Raw genomic sequence first — 26737 nt, 5'->3', positions numbered from 1 at the left:
AGGGATAAAACTGCGCCAAGACAAAACCACATGAAGAATAAGCTACAAAACAGCTCAGTACCTTAGCAGTGCTTGGCCCCAACCACATGCTTAAACAAACAGAGGGCATGGTCAGACCTGACTATGCCATATAGAATATGGCAGGGCTGGCCAACCCTGGTCTTGGACAGCCACAGGAGCTTCTGGTTCTTGTTCCACCTGAGCTCAATTACTTAACTGAATTGATTTTCTTAATTGGTAAATACTAACTTGTTTCCAGGTCTTCAGCCATTGATCTGGGTCTTTGATGGTGGGTCTCCAGGTCCAGGTGGACACCGCTGGCATTTGGTATCCACAACAGAACTCAATACACGCATGGTATGAATAATATTTTCCAAGAGCCTGGTTTATTCACATGTTGCACCTTTTAATTCTTGGATTGTGTTATGGTAACCACACCTCTTCACTATGAAACTCCTCTCAGATGAAGTACCTCATTATAAAGAAAGGGCTACATCAAACTATGGATTAACCAGACATGGACACAAGCCAAGCTTCAGCAGAACTCTCCCCAACCCTGCCCTCTTCTCAAAAGTAAAAGAAACCCCAAATACTGGAAATCCAACTGCATACCTTTCATTTCCTGGCTGAAATTCTGACAACAAAGACGGTCTTCTTCTATAAGGCTGGGACATTGCCCCATGAGACATGTGAGAATTGTAGTCTCTAGAATGATGATGGTAATCCGCAATTCCTACATCCTGAAAGAGAAAAGAAACCGATGACATATTAGCTGAAATGACCTCCCAGTCTAATACTTGGACAGGTAAACCACGAATTACACACAACATTCATACTTGCACATTATGATCATGATATACAAAATTGCTGTATGGATAGAAGCCTTGTTGACAGATATTATTTTAATGGCATTACCTACCGCAATTTCTTTTTCACGCTGGTTTCATATAAAATACAACTAAACACAGTTCAAGTGATCATAAACCACCCCCATACTGGAGTTGAAATAATCTATTTCTCTGAAATAATAATTCTCTTTTGAAAAATACTCCTACAGACACAGCAAATTGGCAGTTATTTTCACTGCAAGCGCCCTGCAGTCTCCAGTCCCCTGAATCACTTCTGAATTTCTAATTATTATGATGGAAATTCAAGGCTGCTTGTTGCACAGAAGCATGACCTCAATACCAGGCCTGGGGAAACACAAACCGGCACAATTAGACAACCGAGTAACCTACTCATTACAATTTATTTACTTTGCTGGAAAAATATGACCACACCATGCTTTGTGTCTCTGTTCAGCAGTGGAAATAGTAACATTCCAGTATTCAAACAAACCACACTTAATACATTTGGTGGCAAAAATGTCCATGTTATTGGTTCTTATAGCAGAATATATAATTGACTGTATCCAAAAAGAAGCCAATGCATAAATGATAGTTGAAATAAATGCCACCCATGTCACTGTACTGAAGAACTTTTCTCTTCTTTCTTCAAGGGGTTACTGGAAATTGGAGTTCTCCTCAGTCAGTACCAACCTGGATGAGCTTCTAACACACAGTACTTCTGAGATCAAAAGGCGATAATCCCAACCTCCAATCAACTGAAGCAGCTGTTACCGATGATAATGACTTCACTACACAGCATTAAGTAAAGGTTCAATGCTCCTAGGGTTCGTTTTCCTACAGTATACATGGCTTCTAGGGCTAGACATAGCGGCTTTGTCCTGCTGCTTTGTGAAGCGATTTGCTTGTACACAAATGAGTAACAGCAGTAAACAAACATCATAAGCCCTGGCATGGGGAAGCCCCACTGCAAAGATCACTATCTCTGTAGCTGACATCAAGAAACCTCCGAAGAGAATCGACTGTGGGCTGGAGGAAAACCACATGAACTGCAAAACGGTACCAGAAAACAGCCTTCGAAACTAGAGATCTATCTTAGCACTGCCTGCAGGTCCATTATGACACAAGGAAGAAAGAAAAACCTATTTAAAACCAGCTACAGAAGTCATCTGAAGTAGGCCTGAGTACCTATTGCTGCAAATTACTCCCAACACATTGCTAATCATTTGTTTGGTGTTTGATTGGGTAGTAAACATTACTCTGTATTAAATTACACCTTATCAAAAAAGACCAGGTATTTAGAAGAAACACGGACACCTGCAATAACTCTAAAAGCAACATTATTTTAATAGGATTAAGTCTCCTGGGACATTATAAAAAGAATAGCTGGTTTTAGCTAATGAAATAATTCCATTGAATCTTACCTGTCTCAGATCCATTCAATCCCTAACATTATACTGTGTTTTGTTCTTCTTTGCTGTAGTTTCACATGTGTGGTTTTCAAAGGAACATACGCTAATGTATTTGAACATTTAAAAACATGGTATCCTGCACTAAACTATGTTAAAGAAAGCTCTGAATTGGACATGTCTGTTCAGGTAGTCTGTCGCGGTTTAACTTTGTGTCATTTTACAGCAACAGTGTCATCGCGGTCAAAGTATCTTACTGGCTGTAAAGCATGTCCATCAACAGGGGACAATATAATTTTCCATGTGCAATTACCATCTGACGGTAAAGAATTATTTTACTTTGTTAGCTGCAAATCACTTTAAATGCGCCTTCTGTACCAGCATTTCAGTTCCCTTTAAGAAGTCTGACAAGACATCACATTCAGCCCCCCTCTAAAATCCCAACCAGTTCTTCCTATCACATGCGGCGCTGGCTAAGCCACAGGCAGCTGAGTGCAATGCACTGTATGTTAATCGCATGAGCATTGCAAATAAATGGTCTGGTAACAAAAGCTATAATCCTGTCCACAGGGAAAGCACAATAATGGCAGCGTTAGCTTGCAGCAAGCTGCAATTCACGAGACAAAACATTTCACCCACTGAGAAGAGTGCATGTAGCCATGTCTCAATAACACACTGCTTACAGTACATCAATATGGCACAACGTTATTCTCAGTTGCTTGCAGCACATACAAAAGCAGCTTTATCTTCAGACATGTCAATTGTTATCTGGGACATCTTCACTTCGCAACCCCCAGCTATAATCAGTTTTAAAACTGAAACAGATAAGGGGGTGGGGGCTACAAAAGCTTTTCCACCTTTAGTGTGAATTTGTCCATGCCTGGTAAGACATATCTCAAATCAGTGTTGCAAGCATTTTGACTGGAAATCATGACAGCATCTCATTTTTCTTCCGTTTTCAATTCACAGTAATTCATCAACCTCATTTTACCTGGAAATCAATATTTTGAGAAGGGTTCACAGTGCTTCATTGACACCACCTCTGAACTGCTGTTAAACACGGTTGTTAAAAAGGGTGTATTCAGTTGCTTTGGCGAATTATACCAGGTTTGCTTTGTGATTAACCACCTAACTAGACCCTCAAACCTTGTAAAAATATAGTCATTTTACTTCCTGCACATGCTTAATGGGTGAGGTTATGAGTTCACCACGAACTTTGTGATTTTCAATAGAACAGCAAGTCCTCTCTCAACTGTTTCTTTTGGCCTCAGTGATGTCTCTTGCGAGATTAGTCATTCAATAAACAAATACAGTATGGGCACAATAAGGCTTGCTCTATGTTGCAAACACAAAAATCTTTCCCAGATCTGTTCAGAGAAATTGCTTATTTGTCTATATCTACATCTATGGCCAAAAGTGTTGCATCTCCCTATAGAATTAAGTAATTGTGCTTCATGAAGTCGAATGAGATCTGCTGAATAATGTTATGATAGCATACTGAATTACATATTGCTAGTCGTCTTCCATATACTTAACGAAAAACTGACTTTTGAGGTATGCTTTTACTGTTTCTTTGATTACATAATGTTAAATAAAATATCATATTTTTTATATATATATATATATATATGAGGTTTGAATTATAAGAGATGCTAAACATTTGGCCATAGCTGTAGACTACACTCCTGCCTCCTTGTAGCTGCACTGCTTACTAAGGTACTGCTTACCGTGTGAGCCCTGGCTAGCTGCATGGGGATGGGCAGGGGGTTAGGGTGGTGACGGCTGTCCACCGGCCTCCTGTTTTGGGGCCCAGGCTGTGTAGGTCTGGACATTGTGGTGGTCCCTTTAATAGCGATTTACAAGGTGCTCATTATTGATCTGTGTTGAGTCTGAAAAAAACAAAACACAAGGAGGACAAAGGGGATTAATCACTTGGTACAGTAGAGCAAGACCATAGCCAGCTACCACACGGTACGGTCATGCATGTGTTCAATAAAGACAAATGTGAACTTCACATATTATTCTGCATGTATGCTTGACTGCATCCACACACACATTTGAAAAACTGCTGAAATTCACTACCTGTGAAACTGGCTTTAAGGTCAAGGAAATGTGAGATATGTATACAGCTTTCTTCCCTCAAAAGGCAGATCAGCAACAAGCTACTATTTATGTTGTTACCTGCCAGAAATGTACTTCACTCCAAAACAACTTCCCCCTGTTTCTCGGTTACCAAGAAAACTGAGTCGTGTAATTGCTTGCTTACACTTGCGAGCCTCATCTTTGCCTGCATGGTCTGTTTTATAATAGGTTGCTGTGCCGGTGTCATCCGAAATTATTTGGTTCTCATCACATTAAAGCAATAAAACTAAAGGTCAACAGATATTTGCTCAGATGGTTGGAGATTTTTATATCTTTTCCATCATATATAATCATCAACACAGGCAATTTTGCTTTAAAATGTACGTAAACTGTTCAATAAAACTGCTTCTGGTGTACAGAGGTCACATTCATGTTGAAACGTAGCTGCCGTTTACTTCAGTATCCAGTGCGTTGTTAATATTGAACAAGCTGTTAAATGATGCCGAAAACGATAAAACAAAAAAAAAATAAATACATTTTTAAAAAAATCACCCCTAAAGAGCAGGTCAATGAGTTTGGCAATAGCCACACAGATTATTTTTAGCAGGACCAGCATGCTCAAAAAAGAGGGGATCGCTATCTCCTTCCTCCGTTGGCACATATGTGTCATGCAGTTTCATTTTACACTCACACTGTGCAGACAGAGACAAACAGAAGAAAAAGAGACAACATGGACACACGAGGACCATCGGATCATTAATGTGTCAGAGGACTGCTTAAACTGGTGAGCAGTTATACTGCAAATCACATGTGCTCACACACACCTCTCTCTCTCTCTCTCTCTCTCTCTCTCTCTCTCTCTCTCTCTCACAAAACAGACACAGAAGGCAAAAGTATCAAAGAATTTTGGAAACAGACATCACGACACCAACATGATTGTTGTGCGAGCTAAAAACAATATTGCTGATAAGAATTTATCCCCAAGAGAATTACCTGAAAGGGATCACTTGATACAGCAGCAACCTATTCAGCTTTTAGGAACAAGCACTGGACTAGATGGTCTGGACACAGAAACAAAAGGCCCGGCCCCCCTAAATCAAGATTCAGATTTACTCAGGTGACTAACTTGTTTGCAAGGACGCTGATCGTTTCCAGATCTCTATTGCAGGAAGCAGAGGCCCCTTTGTGGCCTGAAGCCACGATAACCAATGACCTGCAAGCCCATAAAACCTGCTGAACCCAGAGCAGGCAGGGGACTGGAGGTGACCTGGTATCCGCTCAATACCCACTTCCCGCGGAGACAAGCCATCACTTCACACTGGGGATTGAGAAGAGCAAAGGTAGACTGTAAATCTTAGCCATAATTACAGTAATACACTTTAAACCCTGTTTGCTGTTTTGCGGTTCTCTTATGCAATGCTATGAATGACCCAAGATACTGCAGCTCCGTTTCTATACAGAATCGAGGGCCTTGTTCTACAGCATTATCCAATCAGACAGTCTCCACTACCAACTCTTTATCTTTATTTGATTAGTACAGATTACAGCAGCCCCTACACTACTGCAGCTGCAACCGAACCACAGAAGAAGATAAAGTAGAACACAAGTACATATCTACTATTTAGTCTTGGGGTGTGCAGAGAATTTGGATTCCTTTTAAACCTCAGTACTGGAGCAAAGGAATTCAAAACCAATGAGAATGATTGCAAAAGGTCAGGGAAAGGTCATACACACACTATATAAGCCTGTTGCTCAATGGCATTAGCCACATTCAAAAAGGATGTGTTGCACATGCATGCCCATTTCTACTGAATGCTAGGAAACAACTTAGCAGAATTGGGCCAGTATCAAACAGTATTGTACATTATAGGGAATCAAGACTCAGTATCTTTTTTAGTAGTAGTTGTAGTAGTAGCATTTTTATTACATCCATACCACTACACTGCTATTGACGTGGTCACATGTCCAGGAATAGCACACTGTGTAACAATCTGCATCCAACAACTAATGACCAACAGGCCCCTGGCCAACATGACGAATGCAACACGACTGGTGTTATTCTAAAGAAACGAGACCCTCCTATGCCAGTGTATTCGTCTGGCAGTGCAACAGCAAGAAAACAAACCGCGTGGGCAGGAATCCGCGAAAGCCCACATCTTCATCTGGAAAATATAAGACTTTAGTTTTTCTCTCGATTGCTTCATGTACACTGTATGGTTTTCCCAAGCAAAGCTTGCAAGGTTGTGCACAGTGCATGTTCTGTTCCTGGCACATTTGTATAGTCTCTGGAGTTTACAACTCCCTCTATCCCTGGATGGCAGTTGCTGACTTTATTCCTCTTTCTCTCATCAAAACCTGTCTACATAGATAAACCCAGCTTATGGGACTGTAGCTCATTCTGTACGAATTTACATCATCCACTTTTCAATTTAAACAACTGGTGAATGCACTGATGCAACAGACACGAGCTCATTCAACACTCACTAATGTTTAACTTTGCTAAGCTTATACCTTCAGACAGCGTCTGATGTAAACACCCCTTGAACTTGTGCCTACTTTTTGCCTGTGTATTGCAAGAGTTGGTGCTGCTTCTCTGGATCAACTAAAGTATGAGTAATCTCTTCAAGCAATTTAGAAAGCCACAGTGAGAAGGCAGCAGTCCATTGCATAATGGTAACAGGGCTTCAAAACACAGCAGCTCCCCTTGGATATAAATAAACATCTCTGGGGGTAGAAAAATGTAATTTATACAGTATGTGATACTCATACAGAACATGTTTAACACATAATATAGACATTAATTAAAGTCACCTGAAGGTTTCAGAAAGCTAAAAAATTATTAAAACACCCCTAAGCAATTGAACCTCATTTAAGTCACAGTCACTCAAGAATGTAGCCCCCTGTCAAATTGGATGAAGCTTATCTCTAGATCCTCATTAGAGACGGTTGTCTCTCTCCGTTACCACTGTTGCTATGAACTACACTATAAGGAGTAAGTTCATTGATTGGGTATCTAGAAAGTACGTTGCAAACTGTGTCGACGCTCAGTGAGGTAACAGGGCGTAGAAAAAAAAAAGACAAGGACTAACCAACTTTTTCACTTTTAACATTTTCCATCTGCAACACTGTTTTTCTCCACTTTCTTTCCATATCCCTCAATTGTCACTTTCTCCAGTTAAAAAACAAACAAACAAGCGCCCTGAACCCCTTATTTGAATGGTCTTTCCTGGTAACTTAACCCATATGTGTGCTAACCCTCGGGAACATAGAGAAACCCTTTCAATTAAGCTGCAGCACGTCGGCTATGCAGTGCACAATGCACAAGATCTGCATTTGGACAGAGTGCAATGAATGAATAAATACAGCAAGCAGGATCCCGACTCTTGAAGAAATCTTTAGAACAATGTACTGTGTCCAAATTACTGTACTGCATCATTTTAGCAGTTTTGGTAACCAGAAACCAGCAAAGTGCAATATTAAATTTACATTGTATACTCATATCCTCATTTGAAAATAAAAAAAAGGAAATAAGGAACCTGTGATAACTGTTCTTGTGTTGTTAAGAAAATGGATTTCAAAGCCTTGGTTATTATCACTGCTTTAAAGGGATTCCACACAGAGTTGCGCACAAACTGCTGCAGGTTCACTGTAGGACTTTCTATTAATTTATAAAATAAGAAACAACTCTGTACTGAACAGCCCTGTGGAGAGTTCACAGGGTCTCAGACTAACTACTTTAGGGCCCTATGAAATCCACGTTGGAGAACGCGGATGGAATCGTGGAACTCAGAGAAAAAAACTGAAATTAGGCACCCGAGGACATTGCCGCAGAAATCAGTTTAAGCAAACAAAATATATATATGTATATATTGAAAAAATTCAATTGAAATAGCAGTGTTTGTTGTATGACACGGGAACGCATGAAAATAACTATTTTTGCACCTCTCAGCCACCATACACGAGCGTGATTTTAAGTGTAATAAAGCGCTGCCCTTCGTGGCACTTCACTGGCTAGCTACCGTTATCACTTGAGGGGGAAAACGACTACCTAGGTGTCTCTTCAGTAAATTTGAATAAATCTAAATATTTAGGCTTTTATTTACATTGTTTGTCATTGATTATTAATGAAAACATTAAATCTACTTTGAAATGTTATAGTTCAGTGTGTTGAAAAAAAAAAAGCCAACACTGTTCCTCGTTAGTTTCTATTATGCCAATTTGTATCCTTTTTTTCATAAAGCACTTTGATTAAAACTATTTAGAAAGGGGGTTTTTTTGTCATGTTTTTTCATGCATTTCTAGCTTCATCGTTGCTGTCAACGTATCAAAAACTTATAGTTATAAAAAAACAAACTAACTAACAAATTACAGATTTTTAAAACCAAAAAAAAAATCTGAAAAAAATCAGGAACAAAAATCTGAAAACTCAAAATAATAAAATGGATTTTCACAACTGTTATTCAATTTTAACAGATCCGATTTCCCTGTGCTGGTGCTGGCTGGCCTAAAGTGCTTTCGGTTCGCTGGATAGCACCCATTACTCTGGGCTGGCTGGCTGGCTGGCGTGTGCCCACTCATGCAGAACGAATGCACTGGATCATTCTGCGATTTCAATCAGAGGCACAGCGGACTCTCCAGTGCTGGTACACACTTACTGTCTGGTTTTTCTCTGAGGTCACACATTACACTGAAGAGGCTTCAATAGCACCAAGTAGAGGTCCTTCTAGTGTTTAAAAGATTTATTATACAGTGAAAACCCTTTCAATGTAATCATGCTTTTATGCCTTCCTTAAGCGGTCCGTTTAGCAATAGCTGAACAGCAGTATTACACTATGTGGTTCATTCAGTTACCCAGTGACTCTATTAAATCTAAATTACAATTAAAAGAAATATTAGGATTGACAATAAAACCACAATAAATATTGTGTATGATCAACGGTGGCAATACCATATATTAAAATTAGGCTATACAATATATTAAATATCACACAAATTATCGTAGACTGTATACAGTAAACAGTGTAAACATTACTTTTGAACAACTGAAACACTTATTGAATGGCAGGCTATGGTACATTTAAGAACAGTGGATCTTTACTCACAAGTTAATGTACGTTTTAGATAGCCACATGCAATTACAGTGGTTGTCATACAGCACATTGAGTATGCTATCTTGCCTGTATATGAACACCATTTTCAGAGAGCCCCTCGTTCAATATGAGATGATTTGCCTGCATATAAAATTGATTATTTCCTTAGCGGTGTATAATACTGAATATATTCCAATGCATGAATTACTCCACTAGACCTGGTGATCTCCATCCAGTCCAGCAGTTTCTACTTTGTGTTTATAGAGGGGAAGTCAGCCTTGAAATCTAAGCCTAGCCTGTTGAAATAAAACGGCAGTAACCCCAGCAAACCAAAGGCTGTTTGAAATTGCTCTTTGCACACAGTATTATCGGCTATTCACAACTGAAACCTAACATTGCAACACTGTCAGAGCTCCAACTAGGTTCTTCACAAATTTCCTGTTGTTTCCAAAAAAGGTTGCTGAAAGGTTAAGCTGGTAACTGCAGGTCACTGTCGAGGGAAGCAAGGGTAAACAGCGACTCTGCCAATTTACCAGTCTGACTCACATTCAAACGGAAGTGCATGACTGACAACAGAGAGTGTACTCCACAATCAACACTGCCCACACGAAGTGACAGCGGACAGCCTCGGTGGGCTAATCGATTACAATTTGTTGGTTAACTCAGTCAATCCCAGCGAGCGACAGCAGTGACCAAGCACACTAACACGCTGCCTCTCAGCCTAACATGTACAGTAATACTAGATCGCAGCATGTTTTAAATACTCCAAATGATTAAACTCTGGGCACGTAAGAGGCTCACGTTTCAGATATTCACACTTTTAGTACACGTAACAAACCAACTAGTAGGTCAGTATTATTAGTAGGATAAACTTGAATAGTAAGACTAAAACCACACCAAATTTGCCCCTAATTGGAGGATCAGTTAACTTACTCCACACTCCAGGGGTTTAACAAAAAACAAAACAAATAAACATGCGTTACTGTACAGTATGCAGCTACAGTAAAATCTATGTAGGGCACCCACATTTCCTCCAAATCAATTTTTTTCACAAATAAAAACAAAACAAAGGCTCACCACAGTACTTCTCGCTGTGGGGGATGGGTGGCAGTGTGAGGTTTCACTACACAGTACTGCCAGAGGGATATCATTTATACCTCTCATCTCCCAGGCAGTGCGCTTTAACAACACACCAGGGAGACAAGACCGGTCAGCACCATTACACACACTACCAGACATTGCAAAAGGGAAAACACAGCTTGAAAAAATCTACCAAAGAGTCTTTCTTATGAAGAGATCATCTACAACTACGTGTAAACCTTCTAAACATTATGCTTTTTTTTCCTCCAAAAATTATATTAAGCAGTGTGGAAATCTGTTTTATGACTAACAAATGCGATTGGTATTAACCAGTGTATGTGTGTGTGTGTGTGTGTGTGTGTGTGTGTGTGTGTGTGAACTACTAAAGTGATATGACCAGGACACAGAGTCCCAGTTATATTCTGGCCATCTCAACATGATAATATTAACATAGGGTTGGACCGGAATTAAGTAGGTTTGCTGAATAATGAGGGGACAGAATCACTGCCGCTTATTGAAAGACAGAACAGGCAATTGCCAAAGATGTCCCACTGTGGTCCCACCGAGCCGAGCTTCGGATTATGGAATATAGACAGCAAGCTAACAATGTAAACGATCGCATGCAACAAGATTTATTTCACATTAAATAAACCATTCCGGCTTCAAACAAACATGAACTTCTTTCTAAACGAGCAATTTCCTGCACAGATTTGTCTCCACTATGTGATTTGCACATTCCACAACCCGACTGCTTCCCGGTTTCCATTTCAGGTCCCTTAGTTACTCTGCTAATGAGTTTCACACTCTGAACCTCATTGCCAGGTCAGGGGATGGGTCTGCATGATAACGCGCCACTGTTCAGCGAGAGTACATATTGCACTTTAGATTCTCCTGTCACTGATGTGCTCCCTAGCTGACTGGTTTCATGACATGACTGTATGTTGAAACAGTATTACAGCAAATTAAACTCCTGCCATAACACTGTCTACAGGGTTAGGATGCAATGGCCTTAGTTTTTTAGAATTGTTTTTTTTGTTTTTTTTACTAAAAACATTAATCCATTAAAATGTATTGACAGTCATACTCAAATCAAGTCAAACAGTATCCTGGAACTAATCAATGACAGAAACACGCCAACAGAAAGAGATCAACAAAACAAACTACTATACTAAATGCAAAATGTTGGTGACTTTACATTAAAAAAAAATAGTAATAAAATAAAAAAAAGATGCAAATTTGTAGTCAGTTAATTGTTAACATGTTATGTATGTACTGTATATCTGGTCAAATTGAACGGGTGTCATAACAGAACAGGGAAATAATACAGGATACAGTATAAAGCAACTGTGTTTATTTCTTCTGAAGTTTTTTTTTTTTTTTTTTAAATCAGCCCAGACAGAGCTAACCCTTGCTTTTATCACAGTGCGTGAGGTGTTAAAACTCAGTGAAAGGCCGAAATCTCAGGAGCACAGGCAAGAGTGAAAGGAAAGGACTGCAGGCACGGCTTTCTGGAGCCGAGAGAGATATGTGCTCATTGACTTGGCTGCAGCGTGACACCCACACAACACGACACCCCTTCAGGAATGGCAAGACGTGACCGTCAAGCATGGGGGCCAGCCAGCTCTCACACATTCAGACTAAAACACAACGCAGGGTTTGAGGAACATGGCAACAGCTAAAGGTAAACGTCCTGATGGGCTGAACTGTCTACAGAGTGGTGGCATGGGGATTTCCACCTCTGCACTGCAGTCACAACACATCAATCCTACAATAAAAGTGCAAGACAGCCAGACATTTTTAGCCGACAGTTGTAACCTATAACAAGTTCTACTGCTCTCTGTCTAAAGAAGTAATTATGTTAACCTTGCTCTTAAGAGACAGAACCCAACTGCTGATCACAGCATTTTTTGGCTGGTAGAATAGAGGGGGTTGGTTCTTAAAATACTTAAACTGCTAATGACACCTGAGCCAGTAAATCCACTTCAAGCTTGCTTTACAGTAAAATCCTTCCAGAATAATTTAAAACAGCAGCACACTTGACTTCTCCGATTTGTACAGGCTGCTTACAGTCCGCCAATACACCGGGTGGACCGTCTAATGCTACCGGATCAGTAAATCCTTCAGAAATAGAGGCCAAGACACAAAGGAGATAGCCTACACTAACAGGGTGTCCCTGTGATATATAGAACCTGTTCTAATTTCCTGACTGGAAAACTGTGTGGATTACATAAATCCGCTCCTCCCGCTGGAAAGCCAAGAGGGTACGCTTTTATTCCCAGCACTGGCAGGGAGAAACAATTCCTGGTAACCATGGCGGTATTGGCCTACTGCCAGTAGACACTTAGGGGTTGCAATCTATCACTTGAGCCCTTTTACATTTCTGCTCAGCAACTCCAGAGCGATCTTCTGAATAACAGACTCATATTCTCGCTTCTTTTTTTTTTTTTTTTTTTTTTTTTTTTTTATAAATTGCTTTGTGTCAACAAAGGATTTTCTGTACTGAAGCACTGTATTGTAGCATTATAAAACAATACAGAGGTAATAAATATAATCTCAACCAGTAGGATAGTTTATTCTGGCGAGAGACAATGGATAGTAGATATATATATATATATATATATATATATATATATATATATATATATATATATATATATATATATGATATATATGTATGTATACGTGTGTGTGTGTGTGTGTTTTTGCCAAAAAGACGATTAATATCGACTTTTATTTTAGAAAGAATTTACCGTTTTTTCCGATCTTTATTTTTTAATTCAAGCAGAGAATGCGTGAAATCTACCTTTATGCTTAAAAAAAAAAGCCAGACTTTTTATGCCACTGAAAAAAAACGTCTAATTTAGCGAAACACCTTTATCATATTCAACATGCAACAAAACCATGGTTACAAACATTCTAATTGAAATAACGTTTGGCCACAGCTGAGCTACACATTAAAAATGATCCCTAATAAACCGCAGTAAACTCAGCATATAACAGTGTAATACACAGACCTTTACATAATTAATTTACGAGTAAAAATAATATCCACAGAAAAAAACAGGCACGGCAGACCGGCCCGCTTCGTCCTGCTGCGGAGACTTCAGCCGTCGAGTAGGGTATTTTGCACAATATTCAAGTGTTTTTCTCTTGCGCCCCATTTTCAAATCAAATTAGTAACTATCACCGTGTACCTAAAAGCAAAAGCTTACGTACACCTTAAACCGCTAATTTCAAAGTAGGCCCTTTGAATGCCAGGCGCTGTAGCTGGCAAATGACAGCATTCTAGCACTGCTTCAGTCAACGAGATCTGTCAGAACAGGGTGAAACTACAGTAGTAACGGACCATTGAGATGACTGACAGCAAGTATATCAACTACACAAACTAGAGAGGATTTCTAAATGATTATTTTTGGTAAGAAAATAAAAAATAGTGAGTGGTTTTACCGACATTTATCAAATATAAATGTATTTGTCGAACTCATATTTTGGGGGAATGTGACGTTTAACAAGCTCTACCAATTAATATCGAAAAGTAGCCAACCCATCTATCTATCTATCTATCTATCTAAACTGAATAAGTAAGCATTTATATCTTCAAACAATAAACAAGTTCAAGTACAGTTTTAGTTTAGAAATGTCCTTTTTCGATTGCAGTTTACTGAACGACATGCTCTTCGGCTTCTCAGTTTTTCTATATGATTAACACATCTATGTCAGAAGAAGCCCCAACTAAACCACAGGAAAGTCTAAATGCTGAAATACAATGTTAGCTGCTTTCCTGTTGAATTTCCTGCTTCGAGGAGACAGTCAATATTCTGAACAGTGCCAGGAGCAGTCACTCAGTGCACAGATTTACATAGCAGGATACATCATACAGTACTCCTGAGAGGAAAGGCCACAGCATAACTATTTAGTGTTGAAATCTGAAAAAAACTTACTAGCCTCAAGATATCACTGACTCAAAGCAAAAAAATAATAAAATTCCCTCAGTGTTGAGAACAGTGGCTTAATATCATCATTTTCTTCTGTAGTACTTGAGATACTGATAAGGTTAAGTGATGTACACGTGTCCAGCCAACAGATTAATAGATTAGCACTTACAGAATTCACATCCTCAATGGAGTTTTAGTTTGTTTGGTTAAATTGCAAGGGGGCAGATTAAGGGTCTTGCAATTCTGCATCCTGAAACTAAAAAAATGAATGAAGGTACAGTAATAAAAACACTGCATGTGCTTTTTGATGGAAGCAAGCAGCTCTGAGGCCTACTTTGGAACAGGGTAAGGGGCTGCGAGTAGAAACAAGAAGGCTTTGACAAGAGCAGACCACTTTCTATACCAACACTTATTTCATATTTGCTTTGCCTTTCTCTACAGTATTTATAGAAGTGTAACTCTAAATGTAGCGCACCTGACCCAAGCCAATGAAGTGTAGCTTTATAATCTCATATCAAAGCCTACAGAGGCTCAAACGATTTCTGTACACATGATGTCTTACTACCTCATGAGCACAACAGTAGTTCAGCATCCTGGAACACAATCTCTATCAAAACTGTGTGGCAGATAAACTGATAACGATGATCTCGGCCCACAAACAGTCACTTTTAGATGCAAGTCACCCTAACACAACTGCTTGTCTAAATATGGCTTCCTGCCACCAGCGGTGCTCGATTTGTTATCTGAATATCTACATACATTACAGCAATAACATTCAGTGAAGCACAGCGACCCTGAAGAACACATTTACTGAAAATTCACTCGCTCGAGAAACCCGAAACGCTGTCCCTCCCTCCCCCAAAGACAGCAAACAGGAAGCAGTTAACATTTCTGTTAATAAAGACATAATAAAATATCAGGAAGGAGCAGGCTTCAACAGAAACAAATACACACAAAAGGGGCAAGACCCTGCTCTGTGCTGAAATACAGAACACATCTGCAAGTGACTTCTTAAACACCATACTGAAAGAATAGACCTTATATATGTGGGTCACAAACTATATCAGTGCTGCGACAAATTTGGAATATTCAGGGGGAAAAAAAAAAAAAAACATCCTAAAATGTACTCAACAAAAATTCACATATTTGTTTATATTACAGACTATATAAATGACTGCATCAAAAAGATACCATTCACAGGAAACCAATGCATAAATGATGTCTGAAATAAACAGCACACTGATTAGCGTTTATCTTCTTTCTTTAATGGGTAATTTGATGGGGTACCTGGTTTGTTTCATTTCTTCAACATGGAACAAACTGAATATCAGTTTCATTTTATTTTCAAATATTCAAACCAATGCTCCCGTTCAGATACCAAGCGCTAATGTTAATGTTGTTCGTCGCCACGCCCAATCAGATGCAGACATGCATAGAAAACGCATCAGCCGTCAAAACGACCTCCGATAGGCCAGGCATCATAAGCCAAGGCTACGAGTGGCAACTTAAGCCACCTATTAACCCAACCCCCAATCTGTGCCTTGCCGGTCATAACAACACCACAAGCTATCAATCTGCTTGACCTGCCGGAATGTCATCTGTGCAGTCAGGTCCCTAACAAATAAGACTGCAGGTCTGTCTAGCCATCAGATTCCATTAACCCCGAGGTCAGGAACTATTCATTGAAAAGAGCCGGCACAACCCACCACCCCATCCCGTCCAGGGGGGGGTAGGGGGGCGGGGGGAATAATGCGCTTGCTCGGTTTGATGATAAATCTTTTGACTGCTGGGTGCTTCAGATGTAAAGAGAAATGCATTAGAAACATGTTAGTGGCAAACAGGGGGAACAAAAAAAAGATATCAAAGCCTTCTCCCTTATGTACATTCATTAAACTGGGATTCCTGAGAATGGCCAGGGAATACACCACACAGTAAATATTTCCTGGGAATCCCAATACAGCTGCTGGAATTTTGTAAAAGCAAAAAAAGAGAGCTCTGAGACATAGTACTGCAAGTGCCAGAAGAATCCCACTACTAAAAACTGTAAATTACTCCTTAAAATAAGTGAAATCCAGTTAAGAGCAAGAGGAATGTATTGCAAGCCTCCGGAGAAATATGCTGAACCCTGCCAGGGCAGTGAACTGAAGCGATGCTACTTGGAAAGTCCAATACCACAGATACAATTACAGGGTTGTATTAATCAGAGGTTCCCCCTGTCTTATAAGGTAATGAGAAAAATATTGCTTTGTTTTAACATCTGCTATTTGAGTCAGAAGCAAGAGTCCCCTGCCTTGACAAAACTGTATATCAAAGCTCACCGCAAAAATGCCAGCAATGCGCTGCATACTATTATTATTATTATAGGAGCACTGAAGCATGTGTGTCAGTTGTCAGATTTCAATGGGGATAGTGGCAGGTTCTCTTATCTGACAAGTATTGTATGTTTTCATAAAGTGTGATCAAAAGCCAGTGAAAGTTAAAAACCAGAACAACTCAAACAAAAGTTTCTCCTCCACAATTTATTTTTCCTCAAGCGGCTTCTTGATCTAAAAGGGTGTTTTTTTTTTTTTTCCCCCAGCTATAAAATGATTTACCCTAGCAGGAAAATACCCAAAGCCTTACTATACACTATGCATTACTGTCACCGGTCTCATAGAGGGTGTCAAAATGAAGCACTTTAATGGAGCTTCTTATCTTAACCCAAATAAATGTCTTGTCCTTGCATGTACCGTATCAAAACAGCTAAATTCAATCTGCTTTGAAGGCTTGCGATTCACTGGTCTCTCTTTTCCACTGTACCATGCCCTGAAAGACTGCAAGTTAAGGTTAGGTTTATTAAACACTGCATCTGGGTTCAAAACTCTACCACACAGATCTCACTACACTAGCCAGATTAACTAGAATACTGCAAATGTCACCAAATTGGAAGGAAAAAAAGAAAACCACTCTGGGAACAGACTTTTTTTTCATGAGTGGAGTTCACTTTAGAGGTATAAGGTGCATTCCTTCTTGAGCACTCTATTTATTTAGGGATTAAGAAGCTTCCCCTTTTAAAACGATCACATTCCTGCACAAACGTCACTTCCATCTGAGGAACCGGCCATTCAATTCAGGAAGCAGGAAAAGTCGCTCAGTCAATCTGGCAGGGTATCGAGACTGCAGTACAGTAGCTGCAAGAATGTGGCTCTCAAGGTAATAAAACCACGACATGCCTCCTGTTGAGCTGCAGCAAAGCACAGCAGGCAAAGAGACGCTAACCAAACAAAAGCAATCAAATCACTAATTATAGTACCGGCTGTCATTAGGAGAACACTTCTGAGATGGGGTCGTGTCCTTGTCTTCACTGACATACAGGACTAGTCACTCTCCAAATAGTGTACCGAATGCAAATATATCTTGGTTGAGTGCTTTTCAAATAATTAGGGTGGGGGAGATTTCCTCATTAGCCGTTTAGTCAATATCTTTTTTTCAAATAATTTAAATATTTACAGAAAAGTTCCCTTTTATAACATATTGACTTACAATGAAGAATTAGCTTGCAACACTGATGCTTGACTTCTTTCTAATGTGCACAGCAAAGACCTTCCTCCATTAGAAGCTGCTCTCTAACAACCCCAGTCCTTTGCTGTTCATGTCTTGTAAACTCATTCCCCTGTATTTCATTTTGGTGGGGGCGAGCACAAAGAAGAACTGCTGTCCCTAATACTGCCTCCTCACTGCCCAAGAGCAACAATTCCATTCATATCGGCAGCTACATGCAACACACTAGACAATGTGTCACAATTACTGTACCCCCTACCACTGCCTCCCCAATGCCCAAGAGCAACAAATCCATTGACATGGGCAGATACATGCAACACACTAGACAATATGTGGCAATTACTGTAGTGTAGGTGTATTTAAGCCCAGACTTGTTCTGCACAATGGTTATGAAAAAAATAAAAACCCAAACAGTCTCCAGATGAGTGCTGCCAAACAGCATCCAGTCTGGAAATTGGCTGGAACTTGCCTGTCATTTCCATCTATTTTCAAATACTCTGAAACGTGATACAGAGCGAGGGCTGCTTGCTAGAATAGTGTAACCCACATTATTCAGGCAGTTACAGAATGGAAATTAACAGCACTAGGGGAGGAAGATTTAGTTAGTTGCTTACAGTATGTATTCAGCTCTAGCAAGGGTGCTTTTTTTACAATGGATAACAACAGCCCTTTCAAGTGGCGGTTCCTGTTAAATATGACTTCACTAGTAGTTCAGTGGCTCACATGATAGCCGCTCATCCTATGCTGTCCGCTGTAGCACCATGCCACTAGACCACACCACCAGGCGGCTGGGAATCCTTGATATGCATTCTGGCAAGCAGTACTCACACTGTGTTCTTGGCCTGAATGAACTGCACTGGCTGCATGCCACAGACCTTATCTGCAGTGCTCTAGAGTTTCAACGTATCCCGTTGCTAACTTCATACATTAAAACTTGTACTTTCCCCATTTCTTACCTGGTTGTAAGAGTATAGGCTCTTGTTACAAGACACATTGAGATGTTACTATAGTGCTCTACACAAAGCAAAACCGTACTACAGTGCCAGGTTTTTAATCCAGGTATCTTGGAATCCAAAACCCCTGTTCATTTTTATCCTTCTTTCTTCCACTGAAACATGAACTCCCAATTCCTCCCAGTTTCTATTTAGTTTGTGGCTAAAACAGCATAATATTCGGCCCATCAGCACTGGCAATATAACCTGAAGATGTTAATCAGGTCGTAATGAAATGGAGGCAATGCTGCAGCAAAGGAGTTATTTGAACTCAGATTTGAAGACACAGTACCGTTAGTAATCCAAACAGTTAAACTGTTTGCCATAAAATACCATACAATTAAATCAGCTCCAAACTGCAGATGAGACTGTGAGGAAAGACATGCTGTAACGAAATGTGATAAACACATCTGATATGGTTCAACTATTGTGTGACAACAGACTATGGAAATATAGCCCTTGTCCTAACCCTGTGAGAATACAAGGACATCGATACCCGACACTAACAAACAGCAGGGTCTTGTAGATTTCGAGCCACAGAGGAATAAAATCCAAAGACAGCGTGCCAGGCAATGATAAATACTGTATAAATTGCCATCTTGTGGGGAAATACTTTCACCTGCAGGCAAGAGGAGTCATGCTACAGTACACAGCGGCTGTGCATAAACTCAGACAGCATATTACTGTGCTTCTGTGCTTGTTATTTACGCTCACTCATACTCAAATCACATTTTTTTTCTCCCCTTGCACTCTTCTGCAAAGCCTTGTGTGAAGGTGGCATGAGAGCTGCCAAAAACCGGTATAACTGATCAACATTCCACCTACTCCTACTGAACTGTAGCTGGAATGCCATTGGAAGAAGGCAAGATATGTATTATCCAAACTGACTGGGGAAGTTGGTTAAACCGATTAGTCAGGTCTCAAATCTAGAAGTCACCAGAAATAATTACAATCTGACATTTTAAATAGCTCACAGAACTATAAATACCAAGTACAGGGATGGAAGTAAGACTCCTATTGCATAGCAGCTTCACCCATTCCAGGTTTTACGACATGCTTGATTAGCCCCAGTGTATAGGTAACAAGCTCAGGTGCATCTTATTAAACTGTATAGTAAAACAGGAATATGTCAAACTGATATGCAATGGGAGTCTTCTTTCCATGCCTCAAGTATAGTAAGTTACAGGACATTGTTTTTATTGTAGTTTTTAAAGCTTTTTAATCAGCTACCCCTATACGAAGGCAAACTGAGTGGCTTCCCCTTTTGCAAGGTACCCACTGTTTTCATAGCTTGTTGGTGTCACAGCAAGACAACGGCCTTATTGAAAGTCTATTAATATCATCGCAAATGAACAATTATACCAACCTGCAGCCAAATGGTCTTAACCTGTTTCATAACGCAATCAGATTTTGTAAAGTTTGCGCATCTCCTCTACAGGGCCCCAAGCCAAGATCGGCAACTTATCACAACCAGGATTCGAACCATGTCTGCTTGACTCAACCTACACCCCAGGCGCCAGTGACTGACAATCATTTTAACACAGTAGAGCAGAACCAAGCAGCAACAGTGCTATACTTCATTCTGCAAAGCGTTCTGCATCCACCTTACACATGACGTCTTGCAGCAGTACAATGACGGAGCCAGTTTTACACAAACGCATTTGTTTTATTCTGGTCAGTAAATCTATTAGTAGTGCTGTAAATGTGTAAAATCACTTGAGTGAATTTCAGTGCAGTGGGAAACTGTAATTTTCCTTATAAAACTGAATCCGCCTGAGTCATTTGAATACAGAGATGAAAAGATACCTTATCATGCAGAGCCCGTCACACTACGAGAGCTACCTTGTCATCCAGAGACCGTCACATTATGAGATACCTTATCATCCAGAGCGTCACATTACGAGAGATACCTTATCATCCAGAGACCGTCACATTATGAGAGATACCTTATCATCCATTATGAGCTGTGAGGGGATTCATTTAATAAATGAATCAAAACACAGACTAATGCAGACAGCTTATTACAGGATCAATAGATGTTCATTTGTATACAATATAGACTGGTATATAATTGTTTAAATGTCTTCTTTAATGATTGCATGATCAGGCTTCTTTAAATAAAAATGTGGAGAAATGAGAAATGTATTAAACACTTGAGTTTTTTAAATATTGTGAGAACCACAAACGAAGCTTGGTAGGATCTCTGGTGGGTATTAACATGGTTTGAGGTACAAGGGCTGATTAATGCAATCCCATGTGTTTCCTGTAGCCCAGCTGACAAGGAATGCAAGCGGCTTACTGACTTTGTAACCACCCTGTGCTGTTCACATGAACCATTCGAAACAGATCTTGACACGAAGCAACAATCTCACAATGGAAAATTGCTTTTACAAAAGGAGGAGCAGGTTTACAAATCACTGGAAAAGTACCAAAACTGCAACTGCTACTGCCACCCTGTAGTGCTTGAAACTCTGCATCAAGTCTGCAGCACCTGCACCATCCACAAAGGGGCTCCTGTATTTCAGAACTCCTGAAACCCTTTCTGTTAGAATCAATGCAGCTGCTTGGCAACAGCTTCAGAAACCCATCCAGTTCATTCATGAGGGCTCATTGTGGGTTCCAGAAACAGAATAGACTTTGTAGAGTAAAATCTACAAATTAAAGGAATACAATGGTTTGTATCTTAGTATATTCTCCGGTGGCATTCCAGACACTGATAAGCACTAATCTTGGACTGTCTGATGTTAACATTGGGAAGCTAGTCCTAGACTAGTGCTAATCAGGGTCTGTAAAACCAGGCATTGAAGTTCAGTGTATCTGTGTTGATGCCTCAAGCACATCCGACAATCTAAAAACCTTTTAATATCCAGGCAGTGACCTTTATGAACATAATTCTGACAGCCTGTATTTCAGAAGCAAGCACTTTCGGTTCTCCCAGCATACAGTTCCTCTGAAAATCGAAATCTGTCTGTAATGGAACTTTTCAGCCTGAGCGATCAGTAATGTAGAGGAACGCGTCTCCCTGGAGAGCTGCAAGAACCCTCCTCACTCCCCTCCAGACACCACGCCCCGGCCCTACTTCTGGCCACGCATTAACAACACATTCTATTATCAGAACTGCTGCTGGCCACAATACAAGTATTGTTTTTCAATCCTCCCCCTTCCACCCTATTCACATAATTACTCTCATTCCTCTTTGTCATGTCCTCAGGTGACCTTTCACTTAGATGCATCTTTACTTATTATTAGTAAATGTTTCAGAGGTTGCTGAATTACTGGTACGATTACAATTACAGAAATAAGAGTTATATAACCCAACATAAAACACTGGCATGTCATTCGGCTGTTAATACTGTATTACTGCTGCTTTGTTAAGCCTATATTAAACAGATTGCCGTTATTATTACTAAGAATGCCATACAAAGGGGATAATATGAATGAAAATCTTGCTTGTCTGCATTTTGCAAGATGAGAATATTGTACTGTAGCCTAGGCATGCTTTTGGCAGGATTTCTGGCACTGTATCTGGGCAGAGCGGAACACTGGGTCATGTTCAGCACTGTAGCACAATGGAATCAGAATTCACTGGGCTTTCACATTACAGCCCTTCCAGAGAGACATTAGAGGGAAAGCCTGTGGAAACAGCAGAGCTCCCAGGAGGAAGGACGAGATTGCAGGACTTCTTTTGATGGTCTTTCGCTGCATCGCGGGGCATGATCAATACAACGTCACGCTGTGACACAAAAGCACAGTGTTTTGCGTGCAATGAACTACAAAGTTTAAAACCCACACAGCGCGCTCATTACTACAGACAGCGTAAAGAAAGACATGCTCGCTCTAAAGGAACCGAGACTAAAAGACCTTTAAGGCAGCTATTGAAGAAGTGGCCTGTTGTGCCAATGTTTCACAGCAGTGTATCCCACGAACGCTCGGTAAACCCTTCACAATGCCAGCAAATGTCACCTCGCCTGTCACCAATATGGAGTGCTGAAAGGTCAATATACAGTATTTATTTTCATATCTGGGCAAGGCCTAGCTCTAAAAAAAATATACTGCTGTCCGCTGGAAGATTTAAATCTGATGATGCTCGGGCTCAGACAATATGTAATAAACACAGTACAGTTATGCAATGTACGTAAGCCTGTTTGTTTTTCAATTTAGATTTATGCTTTATAACTATTTCACTTTATTTCATAACATAAGACCAGATCAGGATTAATGCACCAGGTTTGATTATATTGCACTGGTAATGAATCCCCCTTTGTGCGAGCGGGTCTGTCTGGTGCACCTTGTGATGTAAAAGCTTGCAGCTTTCAAAGAAACTTTTCACTCTGCCACCCCGTTGTGCTGCCACATCCAGAACTTACAGCATCAGAGGACCACGCAGTTCTGAACTGCGTACAGGCTGTCCACAGAGGTCGCTGATGTGCAGCGAGCCAAAGGACTCTTTAGCAGATCTAACCCTTACCCTGCCAGGGCAGTGCTTGGCCAATTGTGCAACGCCCTCTGGGAACTCACTGGCATAGCTTGAATTCGAACTGACGATCTCCAAGCTATAGGGCACATTCTGCACTCCGGGCTGAGTGCCTTTACCGGATGCGCCACTGAGGAGCAACTTTTACAGTGCATGGCTATCTGTTCCACCCTCTCAATAAAATGACTGCTTGTGTGTAAACTCTTGATACTATAAGAGCAAGAGAAAATGTTTTGCCTATTTAAAATGCTTGAGGCACTGTATGTTTGACTTGGTAGTGGCAAAGTCCTCAGATTCCTATCACAATACACTGTGCCACTAAACCCTTTAGCAAGCACTGCTAAATAATCTATATGACCAGAACTGCAATATCAGCTAATGCATTCCAAAAATGATTTTCCTCTCATGAGCTGCCAACTGCAAGAAAGCTTGCAGCTATACCAGACTCTCTCGCTCTTTCTCGCTTTCTCTCGCTCTCGCTCGCTCTCATGGGATTATTAATACTGTCCAGCGCTTAAAAGACTGACAGCCATCCAAAGGAATGTAATTTCACTAAAGGCCTCTTTCTGTTCAGATGAATGTACATTTCATTTAAACAGTCCTTGGCTTAAAACACAAACAATTTTGTTAACGGGCCTAAAGATTTCTAGGCAAGGCAATTAGATTGTCCCGGTCATGCTGTGTATATGGCCTACAACTAAAGACTAGAGAGGTTTATCCCAATTAACATGATCAACTGCAATAGCCAGAAATGGGCGTCAATAGATCACATGATTAAATATGCATACTCCCCTTTGTGGACAGCAGTAATTTGAACAGTAAGCAAAGTCAGGTGCATATTCATTGTGCCTATACACCAAAGGTACATCTTCTGGAGTCTGAATGTGAAACACTGTGCCAATGCAAGAGAGGTACAAACTGAAAAACACTAGATTGCATTATAAAGAATCAATTATACTTCCCTTATTTTTAACATTAAAAATAATACCAAGGAAACCAGGTAGCCAAAAGTATGCCTGTGTAGCAGCAAGCCTCAGGGAGAGGGTGTAGGCCTCCAAGTTTTGTTTTTATTTATTATTCCTTATGATGAAAGTCAGGCTCTGAGTTTGTTTTAATACAATATATAGCAGTACAATGTATCAACTTAATAATTTAATCGGCTCACTACAAACATAGTATAAACAGGATGCCTCATTATAAAATGTATGACATGGGAACGGAATCGTTACTAAAGCAGATTATTTTTTTATGCCTACATTTAAAACATTAGCAAGTTCTGTCAAAATACTTTGCCTCACAGAATGTTCAAATAAACTGACAGTTTCACTTATCATAAAGCCATGCAAGCTCATACTTTATTTAAAGTTGACGTTTTTTTTTTTTTTTTTTTTTGCATTCTTTTTCTAAAACCGCCCTATGCAAAACTTTACAAAAGCAATTCTTCCAGCTGGTGTTACTTCGGGTCAAGTGGATTCACAAAACAAACAAAAAATATCCCACAATTAGTGTTAGGCAAACCACTAGATGTTACTGTATCTCCCCCACCCTGCCCCTCACACTCCCCAGCTAAATTTGTCGTTATAAATGCATTTGCATTTACTTTATGCAGAAAAAAAAAAAAAAAAAAAAAACACCTTATGGGAAAAAATATTTATGATGCATTACATTGCAATTTAATTGCAATTAGTAGTACAAAAATGCCGCCCTGCTGGTCACCAATGCAGCTGAAAACCTGACAATGACATGCCAACTTCGGTACGGCAACTGAAGTTCTAAAGCTACAGCATGCCTATGGTGACAACTGTCTCATTTCACGTTTTAGAAGCGATCGCATCCCAATCAATACTATTTGGCACACATTGGTTTTCCAATACACCCACATTAATTTATCGTACATTTTACTTTCTGAAATTGAAAAGTATGCAGCCCAATGAGTATTTAAATGACTGCGTAGATATTTTAGCTTTTTTTTTGCCATGCAGTAAACTAAAGTTAACCGTTAAGTTTTATTTGTAATTAATTGTATTGACAATACAGCAATAATGTATGTGATGTGCATAAACATTCAACACAAACCATTCGTTTGTTGTGGGTTTTTTTTTTGTTTGTTTGTTTTGATTTCCTTAATCACAATCGTTCACAGCAGTGAATCAGTCTGGGTGTCAGTGTTTTGTCTTCTAGACTTAGCTTCCACTTCGAGTTGGAAAAACAACACAGACCGATTGTGGGAATACAGTGTGGAGATCAGACAGAGTGAATGCTGCTGGGTTGAACCCCGGCGTCAGCAACACATGTAAATAACATGCGCTACTCGTGAAATACAACTAAGACATGACCAAACTGGTTTAGCACATTTTTTCCAAAAATTCTTTTAGGGGGAAAAAAAAAAAAAAAAAGTGTCAACAAGAAAAAGGGTAGCTCACGCTACAACCAGTAAGTTATCTGTAAAACGAAAAAGCAAAGTTTGTATTACGTAACACTATTCAACCACAAACATATTTTTTTGTAATAATGATCATCCTTTTGTTTATTTATTTTTACAGATCAAGGTCGGTTGACCACTTGACAAGTTATACTGAAACGACTGAAGTTTGAGTTTGTAATAAAAACCTCTTGATTAACAAGCCATTTTAAATTAAATACGTCCTGCGAAAACACAATATAAATAAACAATACTAAAAGATATGCACCCCGTGTTGCATTGTCGTTTGCTTACAGTTAACTGTGTATAGTAAATAAATGCTTATTCTGAGATTAAGCGGAATAAACAGTAAATTACTGACACAAGACTGTATCGGGGGGGAAAGTGGTCACTGTCCGTTTAAAAGTACATTATTTCCGCCTTACCTTACTAAATCCGACAAGGAGTCCTCATGTTGCAAAGTCTGCGTTAACAAAGCTCCCTAAACATGTGGCCACCACGACTGTCCTATATCAAGATCTCTCGGCACCCTCACTATTCTCTTCTGACAATAATCCACAGATTAACGTGTTTCTCCGTTTCTTCCTCTTCTAAAATGCCTGCCTGTGCCGTCTCTCTCTCTCTCTCTCTCTCTCTCTCTCTCTCTCTCTCTCTCTCTCTCTCTCTCTCTCTCTCTCTCTCTCTCTCTCTCTCTCTCTCTCTCTCTCTCTCTCTCTCTCTCTCTCTCTCTCTCTCTCTCTCTCTCTCTCTCTCTCTCTCTCTCTATGTGAGTAACTTTGTGATCATGCTGGGTTTTGTTGTTGTTGCTTTGGTTTCCTTTTTTGCCTCTTGCAGCCCCTGACTGAAATATACAGTGGAGGATTGATGG

The 26737-nt window shown here is 39.9% G+C and overlaps 1 protein-coding gene across 9 annotated transcripts in view; it reads right to left on the bottom strand.

The window, feature by feature from the left end:
• LOC121299848 (nuclear receptor corepressor 2-like) overlaps positions 1-26509 on the bottom strand; it is a 120477-nt gene extending 93968 nt beyond the window's left edge. For 8 of the 9 annotated variants that reach the window (XM_041227991.1, XM_041227997.1, XM_041227998.1 and 5 more), the window contains exons 1-3: positions 26295-26509; positions 3982-4143; positions 613-740 (exon numbers count right to left, since the gene is read on the bottom strand). In XM_041227991.1, coding sequence (XP_041083925.1) covers positions 613-740; positions 3982-4086 — 233 coding nt within the window. In that variant the 5' untranslated portion in view covers positions 4087-4143; positions 26295-26509. Of the gene's footprint in view, positions 1-612; positions 741-3981; positions 4144-5462; positions 5593-26294 lie in introns of those variants that run through there. The other variant, XM_041227992.1, reaches the window with a different exon arrangement.
• Between the last annotated feature and the right edge of the window lie 228 nt (positions 26510-26737).

This window comes from Polyodon spathula, chromosome 25 (genome assembly GCF_017654505.1).
Source record: "Polyodon spathula isolate WHYD16114869_AA chromosome 25, ASM1765450v1, whole genome shotgun sequence".
In the NCBI taxonomy this organism is placed as follows: Eukaryota; Metazoa; Chordata; class Actinopteri; order Acipenseriformes; family Polyodontidae; genus Polyodon; species Polyodon spathula.
This window is presented reverse-complemented; position numbering and strand designations above follow the sequence as displayed.